The sequence below is a fragment of the Anomaloglossus baeobatrachus genome, chromosome 9, assembly GCF_048569485.1.
Source record: "Anomaloglossus baeobatrachus isolate aAnoBae1 chromosome 9, aAnoBae1.hap1, whole genome shotgun sequence".
Lineage (NCBI taxonomy): Eukaryota > Metazoa > Chordata > Amphibia > Anura > Aromobatidae > Anomaloglossus > Anomaloglossus baeobatrachus.
In genome coordinates, this window is record NC_134361.1 from 56298202 (window position 1) to 56321396 (window position 23195).

Genomic DNA, 23195 nt, shown 5'->3' on the forward strand with positions numbered 1-23195 from the left:
ATCTGCGCATGCGCCACTTCCGGACACCGTTTTTCTTAAAGGGAATTTGTCACTAGATTTGGCGACTATAATCTACGACCACCACGTGATAAAGAACGCAGGCTGCGTTCGAAATGCGTTACCATGCTGGGGCTTCCTGACCTTGTACTGTAATTTTATTTTATTGTTGGAAATAAAGTTTGAAAGAATTTTTACTGTTATCCGGAAGCTCCTTTTTCTCTTGGCCACCACGAGGCCTTATAGTCTGGGTCCTAAGGAAGCAACCAAGGCCATGTGCACAAGCTGAGTATTTGGTGAATTTTTTACCTCAGTATTTGTACGCCAAAACCAGGAGTGGGTAAAAAATGTAGAAGTGGTGCTCGTGTTCCACTTCTGGTTTTATCTTACAAATTCTGAGGTAAAAATCTCACCAAATACTCAACGTGTGCATGTGGCCTTATAGTCTGTGTGCTAATGAAGCATGCAAGGCCACGTGCACACACTGAGTATTTGATGAATTTTTTACCTCAGTATTGGTAGCCAAAACCAGGAGTGGGTAAAAAATGTAGAAGTGGTGCTCGTGTTCCACTTCTGGTTTTATCTTACAAATTCTGAGGTAAAAATCTCACCAAATACTCAACGTGTGCATGTGGCCTTATAGTCTGTGTCCTAAAGAAGCAACCAAGGCCACGTGCACACACTGCAAGATTAGTGGAGCTTAAAAACAAATTAAATAATGTTTTAAGATTAGAAAGGGGAGTTTATGTGAAAAGAAAAACATTGAGAAAGTTTTACAAAATTTAGCAGCCATGGATGGAGTTGCCGGGCCTACCCTCCAGTGCACTGGTTCAGGATGCAATGCTGGACCAGTTACTGTTGTGCTTGCAATGAATGAAATTTGTGGGGAATAAAACTAAGGGTATGTGCGCACGTTGCTTTTTACCTGCTTTTTACCTGCTTTTTTGCTGCTTTTTCTTCTGCGCTGTTTAATGCCAAAATGGATGTGTTCTTCTATTCAAGCAAAGTCTATGGGAATTTGGGTTTCTTGTTCACACTATGTTGTTCAAAATGCTGCCTTTTTGTGGCAGAACTTTGGTCAAAAACTCAGCTTTGCAGTACAAAACCCAAATGGCAAAAACAATTGACATGTTGCTTCTTTGAAAAGCTGAGTTTTTGAACAAAGTTCTGCCTCAAAAAGGCAGCATTTTGAACAACATAGTGTGAACAAGAAACCCAAATTCCCATAGACTTTGCTTGAATAGAAGAACACATCCATTTTGGCATTAAACAGCGCAGAAGAAAAAGCAGCAAAAAAGCAGGTAAAAAGCAGGTAAAAAGCAACGTGCGCACATACCCTAAAACTAGTGTTTTCCGTGGCGAAGTGGATTTTAAGTGTCGTTGTGGGAGGGTCCGGAAGGGTTTGATTGATGACTGCACGGAGAGAGAGAGGTAGGAGGGTATGGAACTATGATGTGGAGCGACACAGCTGATGGAGGAGGCTTTTCTGTTAGGCTGGGGCCACACGGGCACTACTGCGATCCACTTGCATGAGACTCGGCTCGTGCTGGCAGTACAGCAGAGCCGAGTGTCATGCCTGTGTCCTTGCAACTGAGGTCCGTTCGTGCGAGCAGACCTCAGCTGCGGGGGGCGGGCCGGCACTCAGGAGGGGAGGGAGGGATTTCTCTCCCTCTCTACTGTGTAGCCGGCTATTGCCATTCTCGCACTGCACTAGCAGCACACCGATGTATCGCGAGTGCAGTGCGATTTTTCTCTCGCCCCATTCACTTGAATGGGTGCGAGAGAAAGAGACTCAGCTTACAATCGCAGCATGCTGCGATTGTTTTCTCAGTCCGATTAGGGCTGAGAAAATAATCGCCCATGTGTGCTGACACACAGGCTAGAATTGGTCCGAGGGGAATGCGATGTTTTATCGCACTCCACTCGCACCGATTTTCTCGCCGTGTGGCTTAGCCCTTAGACTGAGGCATTATTGCATAATTTAAGTTTTGTTTATCTGTGGTTTGTAGGCTCATTTTCTACAATATGACTGCGATTTGAAAACCTTATTACTAGTTTTATATATATATATACAGAGGAAGAACTTGATATACATACAACATGTGCTTATTTGATGTATCCTGTTATTAGCCATATGAGAAGTGATATATTCTCTCTGTATTGATTTCTAACTGTTTAATAAAAAAGATCTGATTTAAAAAAATATTGCGCTATATGCCATTGGCTTTAGTCAAATTTTTTTTGTATTGTTTTCCGCACCTATGGTCTGCGAAGATAAAATTGTCGCATGTCTGATTTTATTCCTATTTGTGGATCAAACTCATCCATTGAAATCAATGAATCCACACAAAAAATGGGTAGCACATGAATGCTATTTGTGTTGCCTCCATGTGCTGCCCATTTTTTTACTGACTAATGATAGGAGAACTTTTGGAAACCTCTATCATTTTTTTTTCTTATACTAGAAAAAGAGATAATTTATGTATAGTACGAAACACAGACCAAAAATGGATGTAAATCGGATCCAGCCTGCTGAGGAAAAACACTCTTTTTCATAAGAGAAGAAAAATGATGTGTGAATTTGGCCTTAGACCTGCTTTTGTGCTATTGTATTTAAAAATAAATAAAAAGAAATACATATATATGTATATATACAGTGTATGTATATATATATATATATATATATATATATATATACACTGTATATGTATATATATATATATATATATATATATATCTTAAATGTATGCATTTGTATATACATACACTCCTCAATATTAAAATTTCACCCTTAAGAAGGAAAATTAGTGGGTTTATGGAAATTACAGGATCGATCGACACGTATGATATGCAAGTTGTGAAAAAAATGGAAAAAGAAAAGACAAAATATCTCCATTTATTCTGTATGGAGTATGTCCTCCATGTGCAAAAAAACCCTCACTTATACACTTTGGTTGCTATCAATGAGGTTATTAATGGTTATTTGAAAAAGGTTGCAATTGCAGCCTGGAGTTGTGTTGAAAAGCAACTTGTCATTAAGGCCTTTTCATGGCGTTGCCCATATGGTCACCGGACCAATTTACGGCTATCACTGCTTCCAAAACAAAAGAATACACGTCCATTCCAGCCTTCACCAAAGTGTTGTTCTGCAGCATCAGAGCCTTTGAGATCGGTGGCGTGAAAACAATGGAACACTAGTAGCTGGATGTCTGGATTATAGCCCAATGTCGTGAAAATGTCTTCTGTTGACTTGTGTGGGCAATGTTTTACACCTCAGGTTTGCAATGTGACATATAATTTCACTTGCAGGACAGAATGGGTCACAATGCACCGTTCTAAAACACCAGTCTTACTCCAGGGGATTATAGTGTGGAGTGACATGATGTATGGTATACATTCCAAGTACAGTAACAGCTCAGTGTTAAATTGATTTAGTTGTGGATCCAGTGGTACGGACATTTCTCCAAAGCATCTACGGCACTGTTTTTTAAAATGATAATGCCAGGCCACATTTTCCTTGAACAGCTGTCACGAGTGTATCACGGATGACAGATAGTTCTGTGGTGTCTGGCTATAGAAGGTCACACTGTTTGGCTGTGCAAAATGCTCCCTGACCCTCTATTATTTCTGCTTGGTTTTAATCCCTTTCCCTATAGATCCCTGCGGAGTTCCTCAGCCTGTCATTTGCTTTTCATCAGTACTTCCCTTGTGTCTATATATACCTTCACTTCCTATTACTTGGTGCTGCTCATGCTGGTGATAGTTCATTTACCTTTTAAAAGTCTTCAGTGCAAGCAGTTGGCTTGCATACATCTGGAGAATCTTTGTGGTTGTTGCAGTTCTTCTCCCGGAGTCAACTGGAGATAAGTTGTTTGTTGTTTTCCCTTCTTTGTTATCCCTGTGTGTCCTTTAGTGCCTAGTGGGGTTAACAAAGAGCTCATCATCCGCTGACTACCTAGGGCCCAGATCAGGGTCAGCCTAGGGCCAGGTATCCAGCTCAGCGCATAAGGGTACCTTCACACTTAGCGATGCAGCAGCGATCCGACCAGCGATCTGACCTGGTCAGGATCGCTGCTGCATCGCTACATGGTCGCTGGTGAGCTGTCAAACAGGCAGATCTCACCAGCGACCAGTGAACAGCCCCCAGCCAGCAGCGACGTGCAAGCGACGCTGCGCTTGCACGGAGCCGCCGTCTGGAAGCTGCGGAGACTGGTAACTAAGGTAAACATCGGGTATGGATACCCGATGTTTACATTAGTTACCAGCGCACACCGCTTAGCTGTGTGTGCAGGGAGCAGGGAGCCGCGCACACTGAGCGCTGGCTCCTTGCTCTCCTAGCTACAGTACACATCGGGTTAATTAACCCGATGTGTAATGCAGCTACATGTGCAGAGAGCAGAGAGCCGCGCACACTGCTTAGCGCTGGCTCCTTGCTCTCCTAGCTGCTGTACACATCGGGTTAATTAACCCGATGTGTACAGCAGCTACATGTGCAGAGAGCCGGAGCCGGCAGCACAGGCAGCGTGAGAGCTGCGGAGGCTGGTAACTAAGGTAAATATCGGGTAACCACCTTGGTTACCCGATGTTTATCTTGGTTACAAGCTTACCTCAGCTGTCAGACGCCGGCTCCTGCTCCCTGCTCGCTTCATTTGTCGCTCTCTCGCTGTCACACACAGCGATCTGTGTGTCACAGTGGGAGAGCGCCTTTGAAGAAAACGAACCAGGGCTGTGTGTAACGAGCAGCGATCTCGCAGCAGGGGCCAGATCGCTGCTCAGTGTCACACACAGCGAGATCGCTAATGAGGTCACTGCTGCGTCACAAAAACCGTGACTCAGCAGCGATCTCGGCAGCGAGCTCGCTGTGTGTGAAGCACCCCTAAGTGCGGAACCTATCTAGGGTGGTGAGGAAACCCAGGGCCCAGCGGTAGGCTTGGTCAGGGGTCACCATCTCCCTAAACACAGAGTTTACCTTACCTTTTACCATATGCTAGGTACTTCACTGTACCTAGTGTGACAGCAACCTGAATGGCCTGCAGTGTCTCCGGACTTGTCTCCTATTGAACACATCTGGGATGTCATTGGTTCATAATTGCATAGGGAGCTGCCAGCAGAGGATATTGATAATTTACCCAAAAGCATTTTGTATGGCAGAACATTCCTCAGACAACCATTAATAACCTCATTGATGTAAGTACGGGTATTTTTGCACATCTCGTGCTCATACTTGATACTTAAATAAAATAAGATTTTTTAAAAATGTTGCTTCTAGTTTGTTCATTATTTGCAGATCATTAACATGTCTATCCATCCTGTTATTTGCATAATTTCATCTTTACTTCTTCTTGTTGCAATTTAAATGTTGTGGAGTGAAGAATACAATAGAAAAAACATATGTCAAATGAGTATCAATGTTTTACATATGTTTGTGTACAAATCAGTAATGATCATTTATTTACAGGATGCAAACACTGCACTCTGCTCCGCTTTTTCAGCTTTATAAAAACTCCAAAACATATCTTTTTATAACATCGCAGTCTTTGGAAGACCGTGATATATTTGCTCCTGGTTTTTCATACTTTTCTTTATTTTTTTTTTATGTCTTAAAAAATGATGCAACAGATTTGCTTTATTAAAAGTCATGTGTTTGCATCAGTTTTACATCTCATCATTTTTTTGTTTACAATATTAAAGGGAACATGTCACCAGGTTTTTCCCTTATGAGCTGCGGCCACCACCACCGAGCTCTTATATACAGCATTCTAGAATACTGTATATAAGAAGCCAGGCCGCTGTGTAGAATGTAAAAAACACCTTTATTATACTCATGTACCAGTCCGATGCGGGTCGCTGGTCTCGGTCCGGCGTCTCCTCTATCTTGTGCAATCGCTGTCCTCCTGCCTAGCCCTGTGTAGATGACGTGTCCTGCATCATCCACACAGAGGCCTCCATTGCGTTCCTGTTTGACCTGCCCGATTGAGGGCAGATCAAAGTGCTGTAGTGCGCATACGCGGGCGGTCTTTGAGCTTTCCTCGCACCTGTGCATTACATTACTTTGCTCTGCCTTCAGCAGGGAAGATCTAAGTGCGCATGCACAGGAGCGCAATGGAAGCTTCTCTGTGGATGCCGCAGGATGCGTAATGCACACGGGACTGGGAAGGAGGACGGTGACTGCACAAGATGGAGGAGGCGCCGGACTGAGAGCAGCGACACCCATCAGAATGGACTGCCACTAGTTGAGTATAATAAAGGTGTTTTTTACATTATTCAGAGCGGCCCAGGCTCTTATATACAGTATTCTAGAATGCTATATATAAGGGCTCACTGGTGGTGGACGCAGCTTATAAGGGAAAAATCTGGTTACAAGTTCCCTTTAAAACATGCAGCTTTCAAAAGTTAGAAAAATGTGGTGTGAAAAAGCCCTTAAAAGATTTCCAGTAAACTATTCCTAATTAGTGTTGATCAAGTAGTTAACTATTCATACTCGCTATGCTGTTAGAGAGTACTGTCCTCTACTCGCATGTTCATTACGAGTAGCGGGCCCGATGTAAGTCAATGGGAAATACTCGCTAAGTAGTGAGTAACCCGAAATCTGTACTTTCCGTGCAAGTAGCAAATAGTACGGCTTTCGGGTTACTCACTACTTAGCGAGTATTTCCCATTGACTTACATTGCGCCCGCTACTCGTAACGAATACGCAAGTAGCGGACAGTACTCGCTAACAGTATAGCGAGTGCGAATAGTTATCTACTCACTCTACACTATTCCTAATGCTTTAAATTCAAATCAATCTGTAGCGAGATTGCCATTGCCTCTCCAAGCATAAAACAGCATAAAACAGAAAAACTGAAACATCAACTTACCAGATTTTTAACGCTGTAATTTAGGGCTGAAATTCTAACTTCGTATTTTGGCGTATAGTTGGCTGCTATGGGCTCCCATTTCAGAGCCACCTGAAACATATCGTCCATCCTAACTGTGATATTGCTTGGAGGAGCGAGAAAATCTGCATGAAAACAAAATAAACAATCTGATTCATTTCAGTTAATCACCTTATACTTTTTATAAAGCAATGTGTAGAGGAGGGTGAGCAAGGTAATAAGACAACCCATCAGCTCTCCTGACATCTCTGTATAAGTGTGTGTGTGTATATATATATATATATATGTATATGTATGTCGCAGGCGGGGAGGGCGCTGCGCTCACCACGCTCGGGTCCGGCACTGCTGCTGCTCGGTGGCTCGAGCGGTGGGCCGGATCCGGGGACTCGAGCGGCGCTCCTCGCCCGTGAGTCAAAGGGGGGGTAGTTTTGGGTTTGGGGAGTTGCCGTGACGCCACCCACGGTTTGTGGTGAGATTTGGACACCACCACTGCTCTGGACGGGGATCCCGGGAGCGATGACAGGGAGCAGCTGAGATGTTTCTCTCCCCTCCGTGGGTAGGGGGGTTGGTGGGCCCGGTGAGGTGTCGGGGAGGCAGGGTTGGCAAGGTGCAGGGTCGCGGGGGCAGCGCGGTGCCAGATTGCACGGTGGTACTCACTCAGCCAAGAATGGATACAGAGTCTCCGGTAAAACAAACGGCTGGATGGACGGGTCCTGCAGCCGGCTGCTGTGGTTACTCCCGGAAGGTTAGTGGTGGCTGTCTTTCCCTGCACCTGTTGTGTATCTTCGGTCCTGATGGCTTCCCACTGGTAACCCGCTCCCCAGCTTGGATATGTGCTGGAGGAGCCCCTTTTGCCCGCAGGCTCTGGCCCTGGGAACTCTAGCTGTGGTGGTAGCTGTATTTCCCTTTCTCTATTTGGACGGTTGCCTTCAATCGGGTCTTTGCTGCTAGGAAACCCCGGAGGTTCCGGTCGCTAACGGATTTGACCTGTTTAACGGCGACTCCAAGCCTGGTCGGGGTCCGCAGGCCCTGCCGGTTTGTGCTGGCTTCTCTTCGCTCCCCGGTTCGGTACCGGCGGGCCACCGCCCATCCCTGGTCCTACGGTTCCGCGTCGATCGGCCTCTCCTGAAGACGGCCACCACCGTCTGCCAACCTTGCTCTCGGTGCCCGGGCCACGTACCCGGACATGGTCAGTCTGCTTCTCTACCACTACTTCACTCTCTTTCACCTCTCTAGCTGTTCTCCCTTCCTTTTCCCGCCTCCAGGACTGTGAACTCCTCAGTGGGTGGACATCAGCCCCTGGAGGGAGGCAACAAGGATTTGTGTGTGACTGGTGTGCCTATCTCGGGGTGTGGGGTGTGTTGTTGCAGTACCTGTGACGACCTGGCTAGTCCAGGGCGCTATATATATATATATATATATATATATATATATATATACACACACACACACACATACAATTGTGGCCAAATGTTTTGAGACTGGCACAAGTTGGGGTTTTCATAAAGTTTGACACTACAGTGTTATTAGATCTTTGGGCTGTAGACTTGTATCACTTAGAATCGTAAAGATTTATTATGGTTTTCCAATGTGTCTGTAAAAAATATTGTCTGCACATGATTTTTTGACAAACTGTGCAGAAGAAAGTAAAAAGTCAAGTTGGCAACCATGATGCTTACTGACGTACAATTATCAAGATTTCACAAGTTTTTAAACTTTTATTGAGTCTAAAGTGGTAGCTATCCTACTTGCGGAGACTGACACACTATTCCAGCATGCCAGTGTTGAGGAGACTTTAAGCCTCTGAGAAATAGGTGTTTGTCTACTTGAGGAGACAATTTGCAAACTTTTAATGACAAATACATTAAGTTGATGTAAAGATTCAATATTCGCAGTGTAGATGACTCGCCCACCCCAGGGCTATGGGACACCCGGTGCCGGGCCGGACTAGTCCGGTGGTAGTCAGTGGTGGCTGGGCCCGGCTCCGTGGCCCTGGTGGGTGTCAGTTGAATATGTGGCTGATGAGTTGAAGTTAATGTTCGTGACGCCACCTGTGGTATGCGGCTATTAAGCCGCCGCTGCTATGGGAGAACTCCGGGGTGATGTTATGGCAGCTATGATGGTACTGCTCCCCACAGGTGGAGCGATGCCCCGGGATACAGTTGGTGCCCGTGAAAGTCTATGGTGTTGTGTGGCTAACACGGTGCAGGGCCGACAGGCGAGGAAAGAACCAGGCACAAACAACAGTCTCTTTACCTTCTCCTCTTTTACTCTGGGAACAGTCCAGTCCTGGGAGACCGTTACAGGTGGTGATGGGGATCCGGTCGGCCTGGAAGTACTTGGGATGATCTTTCTGGCCAGCTGAGTATGAGGCCTACTCCTGTACTTTGCTTTGTGATGATAGGACCCTGCTTCTCTGAATCCAGCAATGGCCCTCTTTGCTGCTGGGACCGATGGCACGTCCCTTCTTTCTGTAGGTGGCTGCGCAGACCCTCTCTCTGGTGCTTCTCCGCTGGAGTCCACACCGGGCCCTGATGCTGCAGCTGTACCTTGGATGTTTCTGGGCCAGGGGCTTGCAGCTCTCCTGCCCTTCGGACTCGGCTACCAGGGACGGATTTTATACCCTGGCAACCACAGACTCCGATGTCTGAGTCTCTCTCCTGCCTCTCAGCTATCCCTGCTTCTCTGGGCCAAGCTGCTCCAGCTCTAGGCCCCAGATTCACAGGACAGCTCACTCTGCGTCTGTTCACTTCCACTACTCCCTTCAGACTGGCTCCACTTCCTCCCTCTGGTCAGGTAGAGGAAGGCTCCCTGGAATTCCAGGTTCAGAGCTCCCCCTGCTGGCCGGAGGGAGAACTGTGTTGGGTGTTAAACCTGCTGGCCAATGGATCTCCCAATTACCTCCAGGCTCAGCATTAACCCTTTGGGAGGGCAATGCTGCTGTGGCGACCAGGTCCTAGGGCGCCACACTCCCCCTTAGTTAAATTCAGTACTCCCGGACTGTGGAAACAAAACATAACATGTCATACATTTCATCCCAATATGGGAGGCACATTATTTTTAACGTTACAACTTCAAACAGTACTATAAGAGTCCAGTGTGGCTCCCTGCCGGGTGTCCATTACACTGCTCCATGGGGGACCCGCCGCGATCAAACCCCCAACGTAGGCTCTGGGCGTGCGTCAGAGCATTGATGACCCCACTCTATGCACGCCGGACGGGTTTTTCTTCAGGGGTGTTGAGCACACTGGTGCTAACTATAAACAATTTAGGTGTTGGCCACCCATAGTCCAGTGGCCCAATTGTCCATTTTCGCAATCACAAAAAAAAAACATTTTGTACACGACATTACAGACTTTTCACATAACTATTTACATTCTAATAAATACTCTTTCTTTTTCTTTTATACATTTGATTCCCTATACCTTAGAGGGGGTTGTCCCCGAGTGCTGCGTTGAGACCTGCGTAGCTCTGGTGTTTGTTCCTGACTACTTAGTGTGTCTCCTATCTCAGCACTACCGGTAGGCCTAACCCCAATAGGTATGCATGATGATCGCCCATATGGGCTAGGAGTCGCCAAGGGTATGACAGGTTCACCACTGACAGGGGGTTGATCCTCCTGTTCCACTGCTGGCGTGTCACCGCGTGTCGGGGCGGACGGTTCTTTGGGTGGATCCGGAACCTGTTCTGTTTCTGGCTCGACCAACTGTGGGAACGTCAGGACCGGTACCACTACGGCACCATTTATGCGGGTCCAAGTCTTGGGGAATTTGCCGAGGATCGTTTGTATCATCTCTTCCCCTTCTTCTCGAACTTCCTCCACTTCCTTTTGAACTTTGCACCGCTCAGGGCACGTCTTCAGGCGGTCTCTGGATATTGCTTGACAAGTCTTGCCTTCGTCCTTGCTTATGAGGCACACCTTACTGTTGTCAAAGTTGGAGGGGATAATGGTGTAGGGCTCGTTCTCCCACTGATCATCCAATTTATGCGTCCTCCGCTTCTTCTTGAGGACTTGTTCTCCAGGTGCTAAGGGAGTTGCTGGGGCCGTTTGATTGTACTGCTGCTCTTGTCTTGTTCTGGCTTGAGACAGGCTCCTCTCTACGCATTCCTGGACCTTACGGTACTGCTGCTGCCGTTCTGTATCCCAATCCTCTATTTCTTGAACCGCCTCAGGCGACACAGTCCCCATCTCAAAGTCTACAGGCAACCTGCCAGGTCTGGCTCGCATCAGGTAAGCGGGGCTGCAGTTGGTCGAATTTACTGGGATATGGTTGTACAGGTCGACCAGATCTGGCAGCTTCTCTGGCCATTGGTTCCTTTCTTCCAGAGGTAGAGTCTTCAGCATATCAATAACCACATGGTTCATTTTCTCGCACAGTCCATTGGTTTGGGGGTGGTACGGTGTTGTTCTGATTTTCTTACAACCGTACATGTTACAAAACTCTTGGAACACCTCCGCCTCGAACGCAGGACCTTGATCGGTCAGTACCCTTTCCGGATAACCGTGAGGCCGGCAAAAGGATGCCTGGAACGCTTTAGCTGCTGTTCTGGCTGTCTGGTCCTTCACAGGCACTACTACCAGGAAACGAGAGTAATGGTCCACAATTGTGAGGGCGTACACATAGCCTGACCGGCTTGGTGTTAACTTCACGTGGTCCAGGGCCACCAACTCCAGGGGCTGCTTCGTAACAATTGGCTGTAGGGGAGACCTTTGGCTGGCATCATCCTTCCGCCTCAGGTTACACGGGCCACAGTCTCGGCACCACTTCTCGATCATCTTTCTCATGTGCACCCAATAGAACCGATCACGGAGTAGGGCCTCCAACTTCTTCCACCCAAAGTGGCCTGCGTTATCATGATAAGCTGCTAGGACCATTGGAGCATCCCTCTGCGGAACCACGATCTGCCAGACAAGTTCATTTGTTCGCCAGTTGACGTATCTCTTGCAGAGCTTGCCTTGGTAGGTGAACAGTCGTCCCCTCTCTTTCCACAACTGCTGGGCTTCTTCTGGAGCATCTGGACCAAGATGAGTCTCAGCTTGTGCTAGCTTTTCTTTGACCAATCGCACCGCCGGGTCACCGTTCTGTGTCTCTTCCCAATTATGGTGGAGTAATGGGTTAACCGGGACCTCGTGCTGGCTCGAGCGCTTCACTCCCACAGCATGCTCACACTGGGAAACGCCCTGATGATGGAAAGCCGGTAACTCTATCTCTTCGAGTTCATCCAGGTCTTCTCCAGATTCGGGTAAGTGAGGCATTCTGGACAGCGCATCAGCATTGTTATTCTTCTTGCCAGCCCGGTACTTGATGGTAAAGTCAAAGTTAGACAGCCGGGCCATCCATCGCTGTTCCAACGCCCCTAACTTGGCTGTTGCCAGGTGTGTCAACGGATTGTTGTCCGTGAAGATGGTGAACTTGGCCGACGCCAGATAGTGTTTGAAGCGTTCAGTCACTGCCCAAACAATAGCGAGGAACTCCAGCTTGAAGGAACTGTAATTTTCTGGATTCCTTTCTGTGGGCCGAAGCTTCCTACTGGCGTACGCTATCACCTTCTCTCTGCCTCCCTGCACCTGGGACAAAACGGCTCCCAGGCCCACGTTGCTGGCATCTGTATACAGTACAAACGGCTGGCTGTAGTCAGGGTAGGCCAGAATTTCTTCTCCCGTGAGAGCCCCTTTCAGCTGGACAAAGGAGGTTTCTAGTTGGCTGCTCCATTCAAATGGAGGGCTCTGCTTCTTAGCCTGCTTTGGCTGGCCCACCAGGAGATCTTGAAGGGGCGCTGCTATCTTGGTGAAACCATCAATGAACCTTCGGTAGTAGCCCACCAGCCCAAGGAACTGCCGCACCTCCTTTACCGTGGTGGGTCTTGGCCAGTCCTTGATTACGGTGACTTTCTCCGGATCAGGTGCCACACCTTCTGCGCTGACCACATGACCCAGGTACTGTACCTTTGGCTTCAAGAGGTGACATTTGGACGGCTTGATCTTCAGGCCATATTTTGACAAAGACTCGAACACTTCTGCTAAGTGCTTCAGGTGGTCTTCATAAGTCTTGGAGTAGACTATGACGTCATCCAGGTACAACAGCACGGTTTCGAAGTTGTGGTGGCCCAAGCAGCACTCCATCAACCGTTGGAATGTCCCTGGGGCGTTGCAGAGCCCGAATGGCATGCAGTTGAACTCGCAGAGGCCCATTGGCGTCGTGAATGCAGTCTTCTCCTTGTCCGCCTCTGCCACGGGAACCTGCCAATACCCACTGGTGAGATCCAAGGTGGAGAAATAGTTAGCTGACTTTAAGGCTGTTAGTGACTCCTCTATTCTGGGTAGGGGATAAGCATCTTTATGTGTAATGCGGTTAATTTGCCTGTAATCTACACACATTCTCATTGTACCATCCTTTTTCTTTACGAGCACTAGTGGAGCTGCCCAGGGGCTACAACTATCTCTGATAACCCCAGCCTCCTTCATTTCCCGTAACATTTCTTTGGCACGCTGATACTGTGCGGGGGGTACAGGGCGGTATCTCTCTTTAACGGGAGGATGATCACCCGTGGGGATTTGATGTTTAACCCCTTTCACCTGCCCAAAATCTAGGGGGTGTTTGCTGAAGACCCGCTCGTACTCCTGTACCACCCGGTAAACCCCATTCTTTTGGTGTGAGGGGGTGGAGTCGGTGCCCACATGTAAGTTTTGGCACCAGTCTTCCAGCTGCCCCTTGGAGCCATTGTCTTCCGCCTGGTCGGACGGGATCAAGGGTTCCACTGCTTTGATGGTGTTGTTGCTGACAGTGTACATTTTTGCTACAGTGGCGTACCGGGGCAATTTGGCTTCCTCCTCCCCACAATTCAGGACACGGATGGGCACTCTCCCCTTGCGGACGTCTGCTACCCCTCTGGCTATCAGGACTCCAGGCCTACTGTCTGAATACACCGGTTCTACCAAGGCATGGTAATCCTGACCCTTGAGGCCTATTGCTGCCCGACACCATATCAACATTTCACTTCTTGGGGGTATTGCAATGGGTAGGGGGTCACTTACCCTCACACTGCCAATTTCTCCTCCGGCCAGCTCTACCTGCTGCCTCCTCATCAGGGCTCTGATCTCCCTCTGTAGGGCACGCTGCTGCCCGGAGCTGGCAGTTTCAGACGCCTGCTGCAACAAAATTATCACTTCGGCAATACAATTTTCTATCACATTTGTACCAATGGTTACCAACGGGTCAGATTCTTTGCGATCAATATCTACAATTATCATCCCCTGACACGGCAATTCTACCCGCCCCACTTTAATGGTTACTTCTTTATACCCAATTTGAGGTAAGGGCTGACCATTACTGGCCACAATTGTTAAATCATCATCTGGGCCATGGTCAATGTCTGAATCAGCCCAATATCTCTTGTACAGTTTATAGGGGATGGTTGTTACCTGGGACCCAGTATCCAGGAGGGCATTCAAAGGGATCCCATCCAGCACAATAGGAAGGACCGGTCGTCCTCCCACATACTTGCTGCGGCTGGGGGTTGAGCCGGGCTTCCTTACACCTGGGGGTCGGCTCCTGGCCCCAGGCTCGGCCCATTTAAAGGACAGTATCGTGCAATGTGGCCCGCCTGGCTGCAGCGGCGGCAGATCGGTTGTCCCGTTGGATCATACCGGTCTGTGTCTCTGCCTCGGGTCGGCGGAACCTTCCTCTGTCGCATCCAGGGGACGTCATCTGGGCTGGAGGCCAACTCGATTCTTGCCGGCGGTGGGGTCACTTGTAGGGACTGCACGATCTTGGCAAGGGCAGCTACAGTCTTGGTCAGATCTTGGACCTGCTGTCTGAGCTCTGCAGTGGGATCCTTATCCAGGGACTGCGCCTCAGCCCCTGCAGTGGCTCGTGTTGCAGGCACCACCCCGGGGTACGTGATAGCAAGAGGCCGGAGGGGTACTGGGTCATTCGGTGTAGATTCTCTCAGTACCCGGATGGCCTGGTCCTTAAACTTTGCAAAGTCCAGAGCAGGGTTCTGCAGGACCATGATACGCAGCTGGGTCCTGTGGGCATCTGACAGGAGCCCCTCTATGAACTGCTCAGTTAGGAGTTTGTGTTCTTCACGTACACTCTCTGGGTCCACTTGTTTAACCGCTTTCAGGGCCTCCTGCAGGTTTAAGGCATAGTCCCTTATGCTGTCTGTGGGCCGCTGCTTGCACCCAAAGAATCTCATCTTTATCTCTGCTGCGGTGCGGGTGTCAAAAGTACTCTTTAGCTTGGCCAGTATCTGGGTTACTGTCCCTTTATCTGTATCAGGCCAGGACTTCACTTCACGCTGGGCTGCGCCGGCTAGCTGTCCCATTAATATGCCCACCTTCTGGCTCTCAGTCAGCGGATACACCCGGAACAAGCTGTGCAGGCTTTCTCTGAAGTCGCTCAAGGTATGGGACTCCCCGGAGTACTGCGGCAGCCATTCTGCGCCCGGTATGTACGGCATGGTGATCGGCATTACCGGCGCTACAGCGGGGGATGGGGCGACGGCGACCGGGATCGCTTCGGCGGGTGCTGCGGCGTCTCGGGCTATGGCAGCCACCTGCCCTCCCTCTGCGTCGGACATCTTCCTCCCCCTTAGTGAACCTTACCAGGCTCCGTTCACTTTTTCAAATTTCCTTCTGGGTCGCGCGGGGTTAACAGCGCTCTGCTCTGATGGCGCGCTCCCTTCGCGCCCTTTATCAGGCACGCCCCCCTTCTTCCTGCGCTCAGTGAGGATAATGGCGGCGGCAGTTTTCAAACAGTGAAACACGCAGTAATACAGTCTTTAAAGCGCAATTCTTCAGGCGCACAGTACCCGGTGTGACCGGGCACGAAATCCTGTTCGTGACGCCAAAATTTGACTCGCCCACCCCAGGGCTATGGGACACCCGGTGCCGGGCCGGACTAGTCCGGTGGTAGTCAGTGGTGGCTGGGCCCGGCTCCGTGGCCCTGGTGGGTGTCAGTTGAATATGTGGCTGATGAGTTGAAGTTAATGTTCGTGACGCCACCTGTGGTATGCGGCTATTAAGCCGCCGCTGCTATGGGAGAACTCCGGGGTGATGTTATGGCAGCTATGATGGTACTGCTCCCCACAGGTGGAGCGATGCCCCGGGATACAGTTGGTGCCCGTGAAAGTCTATGGTGTTGTGTGGCTAACACGGTGCAGGGCCGACAGGCGAGGAAAGAACCAGGCACAAACAACAGTCTCTTTACCTTCTCCTCTTTTACTCTGGGAACAGTCCAGTCCTGGGAGACCGTTACAGGTGGTGATGGGGATCCGGTCGGCCTGGAAGTACTTGGGATGATCTTTCTGGCCAGCTGAGTATGAGGCCTACTCCTGTACTTTGCTTTGTGATGATAGGACCCTGCTTCTCTGAATCCAGCAATGGCCCTCTTTGCTGCTGGGACCGATGGCACGTCCCTTCTTTCTGTAGGTGGCTGCGCAGACCCTCTCTCTGGTGCTTCTCCGCTGGAGTCCACACCGGGCCCTGATGCTGCAGCTGTACCTTGGATGTTTCTGGGCCAGGGGCTTGCAGCTCTCCTGCCCTTCGGACTCGGCTACCAGGGACGGATTTTATACCCTGGCAACCACAGACTCCGATGTCTGAGTCTCTCTGCTGCCTCTCAGCTATCCCTGCTTCTCTGGCCAAGCTGCTCCAGCTCTAGGCCCCAGATTCACAGGACAGCTCACTCTGCGTCTGTTCACTTCCACTACTCCCTTCAGACTGGCTCCACTTCCTCCCTCTGGTCAGGTAGAGGAAGGCTCCCTGGAATTCCAGGTTCAGAGCTCCCCCTGCTGGCCGGAGGGAGAACTGTGTTGGGTGTTAAACCTGCTGGCCAATGGATCTCCCAATTACCTCCAGGCTCAGCATTAACCCTTTGGGAGGGCAATGCTGCTGTGGCGACCAGGTCCTAGGGCGCCACATAGACCCTTATGTTTCCAGACTTCTACAATTCGTCCTGGCAGTTCGATATCTGCTTCTGGGTCAAATCCTCGCTGAAAGCAGCCTGTTCTTGTTAACAAGTGATTGGAGTTTATCACAATTTTTACACCAAGGTTGCGCCTGGATCGTTGAGAAAAGTTGCTCTGTGAGGATGTTTAGATACCATTGTTTATTCATGTCAAAAATTGTGAGTGAACACACTGCATAGATGAAAAGCAACCCCACAGAAGAATGGTCTCAGGATGCTTTACTGTTGGTATTACAGTTAGGAACTAGGAGAAGAGTGGATCAATCTGCGCTTCTGTGGATAAACCAAAGGTCCAGTCAGTGGAATAGATGAAAAGGTGGTTTCATAATGTGTTTCGGAGTCAAACTGCACTCCAGAATAGGCACTGGATTACTTTGATTTGGTAATCCGGTGGCTATTCTGAAGAAGTAGTGGGGTTTAAATCCAAAACGTGCTAATAAAGCACCTTTTCATCAACTCCATGGACTAAACAGCAGCGCAGATCGATCCACTCTTCTCTTAAGGGTGCTTTCCTTGTGTGGTTGACGATATATCGTCGGGGTCACATCGTTAGTGACGCACATCCGTCGCCATTAGCGACATCGCAGCGTGTGACACCAAGGAGCAACGATCAGCGATCACAAAAACATCAAAAATTGTTGATTATTGACACGTCGCTCCTTTTCCAAATATCGTTGGTGGTGCATGTCGCTGGTTGTTCGTCGTTCCTGCGGCGTCACACATCGCTATATGTGACGCCGCAGGAACGACGAACATCTCCTTACCTGCGTCCACCGGCAATGAGGAAGAGAGGAGGTGGGTGGGATATTCCGCCCGCTCATCTCCGCCCCTCCTCTGCTTTTGGGCGACCGCTTAGTGACGCCGCAGTGACGTCGCTATGACGCCGAACGCACCTCCCCCTTGAAGGAGGGATTGTTCGGCGGTCACAGCGACGTCGCTGAAAAGGTATGTGCATGTGACCCTGCCGTAGTGATAATGTTCGCTACGGCAGCGATCACCAAATGTCGCAAACACGACGGGGGCGGGTGCTATCGCGCACGACATCGCTAGCTATCGCTAACGATGTCACAGTGTGTAAATCACCCTTTAGTTTCTATCTGATACATCCAGCCTTAGGGCTCGTGCACCTTGTAGCAGCTGTTATGGCTTCTATACTGGTTGTGTGTCACACAACCACACAAGATGAGCAGCTTGTTCTCTTTAATTTTGCTTTTATTACGTAAGACCCTATTGCGCTGTTTCCTCCACAGTGTTGCACATTACTGTTGGCATGACGTATCTATAGGGATAAGTGGGTCTCCAATGTCAAACTTCCCCTTACCACTATACTTAAAATAACGACACATACTACGACTTTATTGCACGAATGGCCACAGCTTAATTAAACAGTATATATGTACCCAAACTCGTGGCTCAACATGCCACCCATTGTTAACAACTAAACCGGTACATATATACTTATTCTCCACAAAAATCCCACCTGATAGATCCCTCCGAGAGGCCAACCATCATTCCTATCCCCCGGCCATAACCTCCAACCGGCCCAGGGGACCACCTCGGCCGTGACCAACCGACCCGAGGTGTGGGGTAATTAACGTTCCATCGTTAATTACCCCTCCCCAGAACCTGCAGGACCTCCGCCCACAAGTTCCCATCCAAACCGAAGCCACTCCCCCTGAGTGGCTTCATACCAACAAACCTACTGTCGGTACTCCCAACCTATCTGAGCGGACCTATCACCCCGCCACAGACCGGCCAAGTGACACCTTACTTGGCCCGGGCCCTCCACACCCCCAATGCTTGTTCCAATCCATCCCTCAAACCCAACATCCACAAATCCAAACCTATGTCTGTGAGATGGACCCCATCACACCTTAAATACTGCTCGGTGGACTCTTCCAGTTCCCTATGCCGGACCATCAATCCTCCGTTCCGCGCTACGAACCTGCCAATTGCCCGATTCAATTTCACCCGGGCCCTGTTAATTCGATCCACCGACCTCCCAAAACGCCACTGCGTCTGGGCTACGATATTGGACTACACAATCAAGATGCCAGGGAGCGCCTTCCATAAATGCAGCAAGTCTAACTTGATATCCCTTTTTAACTCTCTCGCCGTCCTCACTCCAAGGTCATTCCCCCCCACATGCAGGATTAAAACATCCGGTTCCCGGTCAATACGGCTATAATACGTCACTTCAGGGCGAACTCTCACCCAGGTCATGCCCCGAATTCCGAGCCATATCACACGGGCTTCCTACATCGCCACTCCGAGCTGCCGACCATCCCGACGAACATCCGCCCGCAACGCTCCCCAAAACACAAAGGAGTGCCCGAGAATCCACACAAGGCATGGACCTACAAAATATAAAGACCATGAATAAAACCACAATTTGAACAAGCAAAACTGCCCACTAGAACCATAACACACTCAAGTAACCCCATGTCACCAACCATTACCTAATCAGATGTGGTCTAATATACAAACGAAACCTGGACGATTCCCATCTCCCAATCCGCCGGATCCAATCCTCACTCAGCCCCCACCTAGCGGCTTCAGTCGCTGCCCCAATCCGGAGGGAGTTGCAACCGTAATCCCTTGGCTCCTCCCCTGCCCGTAACAAAGCTGTCTTGAGTACTGCAACAAACTGGAATCGCGATAAAGCAGATCCATCCACATGCCTAAGGAAAAACCGGGGTAGCCACCCCGCACCTTCAAAAACTCCGTCACCTGAACCACTGGGCATAGGTGGTGCCCTGGCAATTCAAACAACACCACCAAACGTCCCTGACCTATTTGATCCATCTTTGAAAACCGTAGCCGGCATTCGACTCTATCTCTCCCAAGTATAACATCCTCCAACAACAGCCCGCCTACTGCATGCCTGGCAGGGCTAACCAATTCTCCGACGCGGAAGGCCCCAAAAAATGCCAATACAAAGGCAACCGTAAACAAGGCTCGTTCGTAAGCGGACGAGCATATATCCCACCAAACGAACCAACAACGGGAACGCTATCGGCCGCCTCCTGTCCCGCGACCGCGCCTCCTTTCGAAAACCCTTCATCGCCTGCCGCACCAGAAAATCCTTCGTCGCGTTCCGAACCCCTTGCATTTTAAACCAGAAAGCCAACGCCGCCAACTTGTAACCTATCACTGAAACCGACCGACCTGCTGAAAAATCCCCACTAATCAATGACAAAACCCCCAGCACTCGGCCCGTGTACCCAGGTTCCATAAAATTCGCCTTCTCCAACTCCTCCCATTCTTGCCACACAGCCTGATATCGGCGCCAAGTAGCCTCAGCCACTGATCTCCTGATGCCCTCAAATGCTACACCGACGCCAGGTCCCACAGCCATTCCGGGCATAGTTCTCCATCCTCGTCCGCTCCTGGCACCAGACTCCTGAACCTGCGGAACTGAAACCGAGACAGTGCATCAGCCACCTCATTCTGCACCCCGGGCACATGCCGCGCCACCACACAAATGTTTTGCTCTAAGCAACGCAACACCAAATGTCTCAAATACCCCACTACCGGGGGCGATTTTGCCGACAAGGAATTGATAGAATGCACCACCGCCATGTTATCACAATGCATGCCCAGCTTCTTGCCTGCAAATTCGGGGCCCCACAACTCCACTGCCACTATGATGGGAAAAAGTTCCAGCAGCGCCAAATTCTTTACCAACCTCATTTCCACCCAATGCTGTGGCCATTTGCCCACACACCAGTGTGTCTGAAAGATTGCCCCAAAACCTGAGGCCCCCGCCGCGTCCGTAAACAATTCCAGCTGGCTATTTGACAATGCCTTGCTCATCCATAACGTCCTTCCATTGTAACGTTCGAGAAACGCATCCCACACCAGCAAATCTCCTTTCATCACCTTTGTCACTCTGACAAAATGATTCGGAGCCGTCACCCCCGCCGTCGCGCTCGCCAATCGCCTATTAAATATTCGCCCCATCGGCATAATGCGACAGGCGAAATTAAATTTTCCGAGTAGTGACTGCAAATCCCGTAACCGCACCTTCTTAGCCCGGTACAACTGCACTGCCGCCTTCAAATCCCGCAGCTTGCCCTCTGGCAATCGGCATTCCATAGCCACCGTGTCAATTTCAATGCCCAGGAAACACAGAGACGTCACCGGCCCTTCCGTTTTTTCCTGAGCCAGCGGAATACCCAGGCTTCCCGCTATCCGCTCTTATGTAAATAACAACAAGGAACAAACCGAGGAGCCCGCCGGGCCAACGCAAAAGAAATCATCCAAATAGTGTATCACTGAGTGAACACCCGCCACATCTCTGACTACCCATTCCACAAAAGAACTAAAGGCTTCAAAATAAGCGCACGAAATGGAACAACCCATGGGCAGGCACCGATCCACATAGTATTCACCATCCCACATGCACCCTAGGAGATGAAGACTCTCTGGGTGCACAGGAAGTAAACGAAAAGCTGCTTCCACGTCCGCCTTCGCCATCAGGGCCCCTTGCCCAGCTACCCGCACTACCTCTAATGCCTTGTCAAATGATACATAATAGACCGCTGACAACTCAGGTGAGATCCCATCATTCACTGACAACCCTGCCGGATAAGACAAATGATGAATGAGCCGAAATTTATTCGGCTCCTTCTTGGGTACCACCCCCAGTGGCGAAATCCTTAAGTTGGAGAACGGCGGGTCCTTAAACGGGCTGGCCATCCTCCCCAACTCTACCTCCTTTTGCAGCTTTTCCCTCACCACCCCTGGATGTTCTTTTGCGGACCTCAAGTTACCAGGGCGAAACACCGTCGCTTCAGATTCAAACGGAATCCGAAAACCCTCAGTAAAACCTTTCGCCAACAGCTCCGCCGCCCGAACATCCGGATATCTATTTAGATAGGGAAGCATCACCTCTACCCTCACTGGCGTCCTCCCTTTTACCAGACCCCTCTCCTGCCTTTCCTTTCCCTTTTTTGAAACACCTGGCGAAAGAGTGGGAACCTCCACAACCGGAACACTTGTGTTTAAACCGACACGACGCCCCAAACTTACATTGCCCTTCATTAAATTGCCAACAGGCACCTTTTCTCTGGCCAGCCAGGGACCCGCCACTCGCACCCGGGCTCCCAGCACCCCCACGAAAGGGCTGAGCCGGAGCCGTCATTAATCGCATCCACAAGGAAATGTCCTTGTGGTCCCACCGGATGCCAGGCCGCAGAGCCTTCCGTTGCCGGAACTGCTCGTCATATCTCAGCCACCCTAAACCACCGTACACTCTGTACACCTCCCCTATAGAATCCATGTAACCGAAAAGGACGGAGCAATGCTCCGGCTCCTTTTCCCCAATCACACTGGCTAAGATCGCAAACGCCTGTAGCCAGTTAGTAAAAGTTCTTGGTATCAGCCTATACCTCCTCTTCTCCTCATCTTCCTTTTCCTTCTTGGAGTCACTTGGCTTCACTTTGTCCAAGTGAAACTTTTCCAAGGGGAGCAGGGAAAAAATTTCCACATACTCCCCTTTCCATATCTTTTCCCTCACTTCCTTTTTCAAATGGACCCCTAACGGACTTTCAAAACACACATAAACTTCACTCCGTGCCCTATCGTCCAACCGCATAACCTCGTCCTCTTTTTCCTTCTCCTTTTCCACGTCCTTATTCGCCTCCGCCCCAGGCGCTACGCCGTCCGCTTGTCCCACCACAACCGCCGACGCAGCTCCCTGTACTTCCATCTCGCGCGCCGGCACCACCGGCGGAACACCAACCAGGGGGCCCACCCAAGCCCCCGCCGGAGACCCAGGCCCGCTCCGACCTACCCTCTCAGCCGACAACCCCTGCAACACCCCTAACAATTGACCCCAAAATTCCGATCCAGGTAACCCCAACTGCCCGACCGCACTCGCGCCCAACATACTGCCCCCCGCGGAGGAACTGCCCGCCCCCACTACCCGCAACATTAAAACTATCAGTCGTCCTCTCACCGAGCTGCCTCTGAACCGAAGCCGGAGCAGCCGTACCGCAAACGTCCCTCAGCCGATCCATCCGTCCTGCCGCCTCCTCCGATCCTTCTTCCTCTCCTGAGTCCGAAATGCTGCTGAGGTCCTCAGGGGGGACCAGCGAGGGGACAGCCTGCACCTGGTGGCCGTCTACCCCCACGGTCACCGCACCCTGCGCCTCCGGGCGTCTCCTGCTGGGCCTTCTCCTCTTGGTGCGACGCGGCGTCCTGCCCCCATCCTTCCTGGCCGGTCTCACGCCTGCCTGCTGCGCTGTCATAGTCTCGCTTGCTGCTCCTGTGATTAACCCTCCCTGCCGATTGCAGGAAGGCCGTGCCGCTCTCGCCGCATGTAGGGAACTCCCCCAGCCCGCTC

The 23195-nt window shown here is 50.2% G+C and overlaps 1 protein-coding gene across 1 annotated transcript in view; it reads right to left on the minus strand.

Moving 5' to 3' along the window:
* LOC142250467 (interleukin-13 receptor subunit alpha-1-like) overlaps positions 1-23195 on the minus strand; it is a 110277-nt gene that overhangs the window by 39281 nt on the left and 47801 nt on the right. The window contains exon 2 of the mRNA XM_075322655.1: positions 6858-7000. Coding sequence (XP_075178770.1) covers positions 6858-7000 — 143 coding nt within the window. The remainder of the gene's footprint in view (positions 1-6857; positions 7001-23195) is intronic.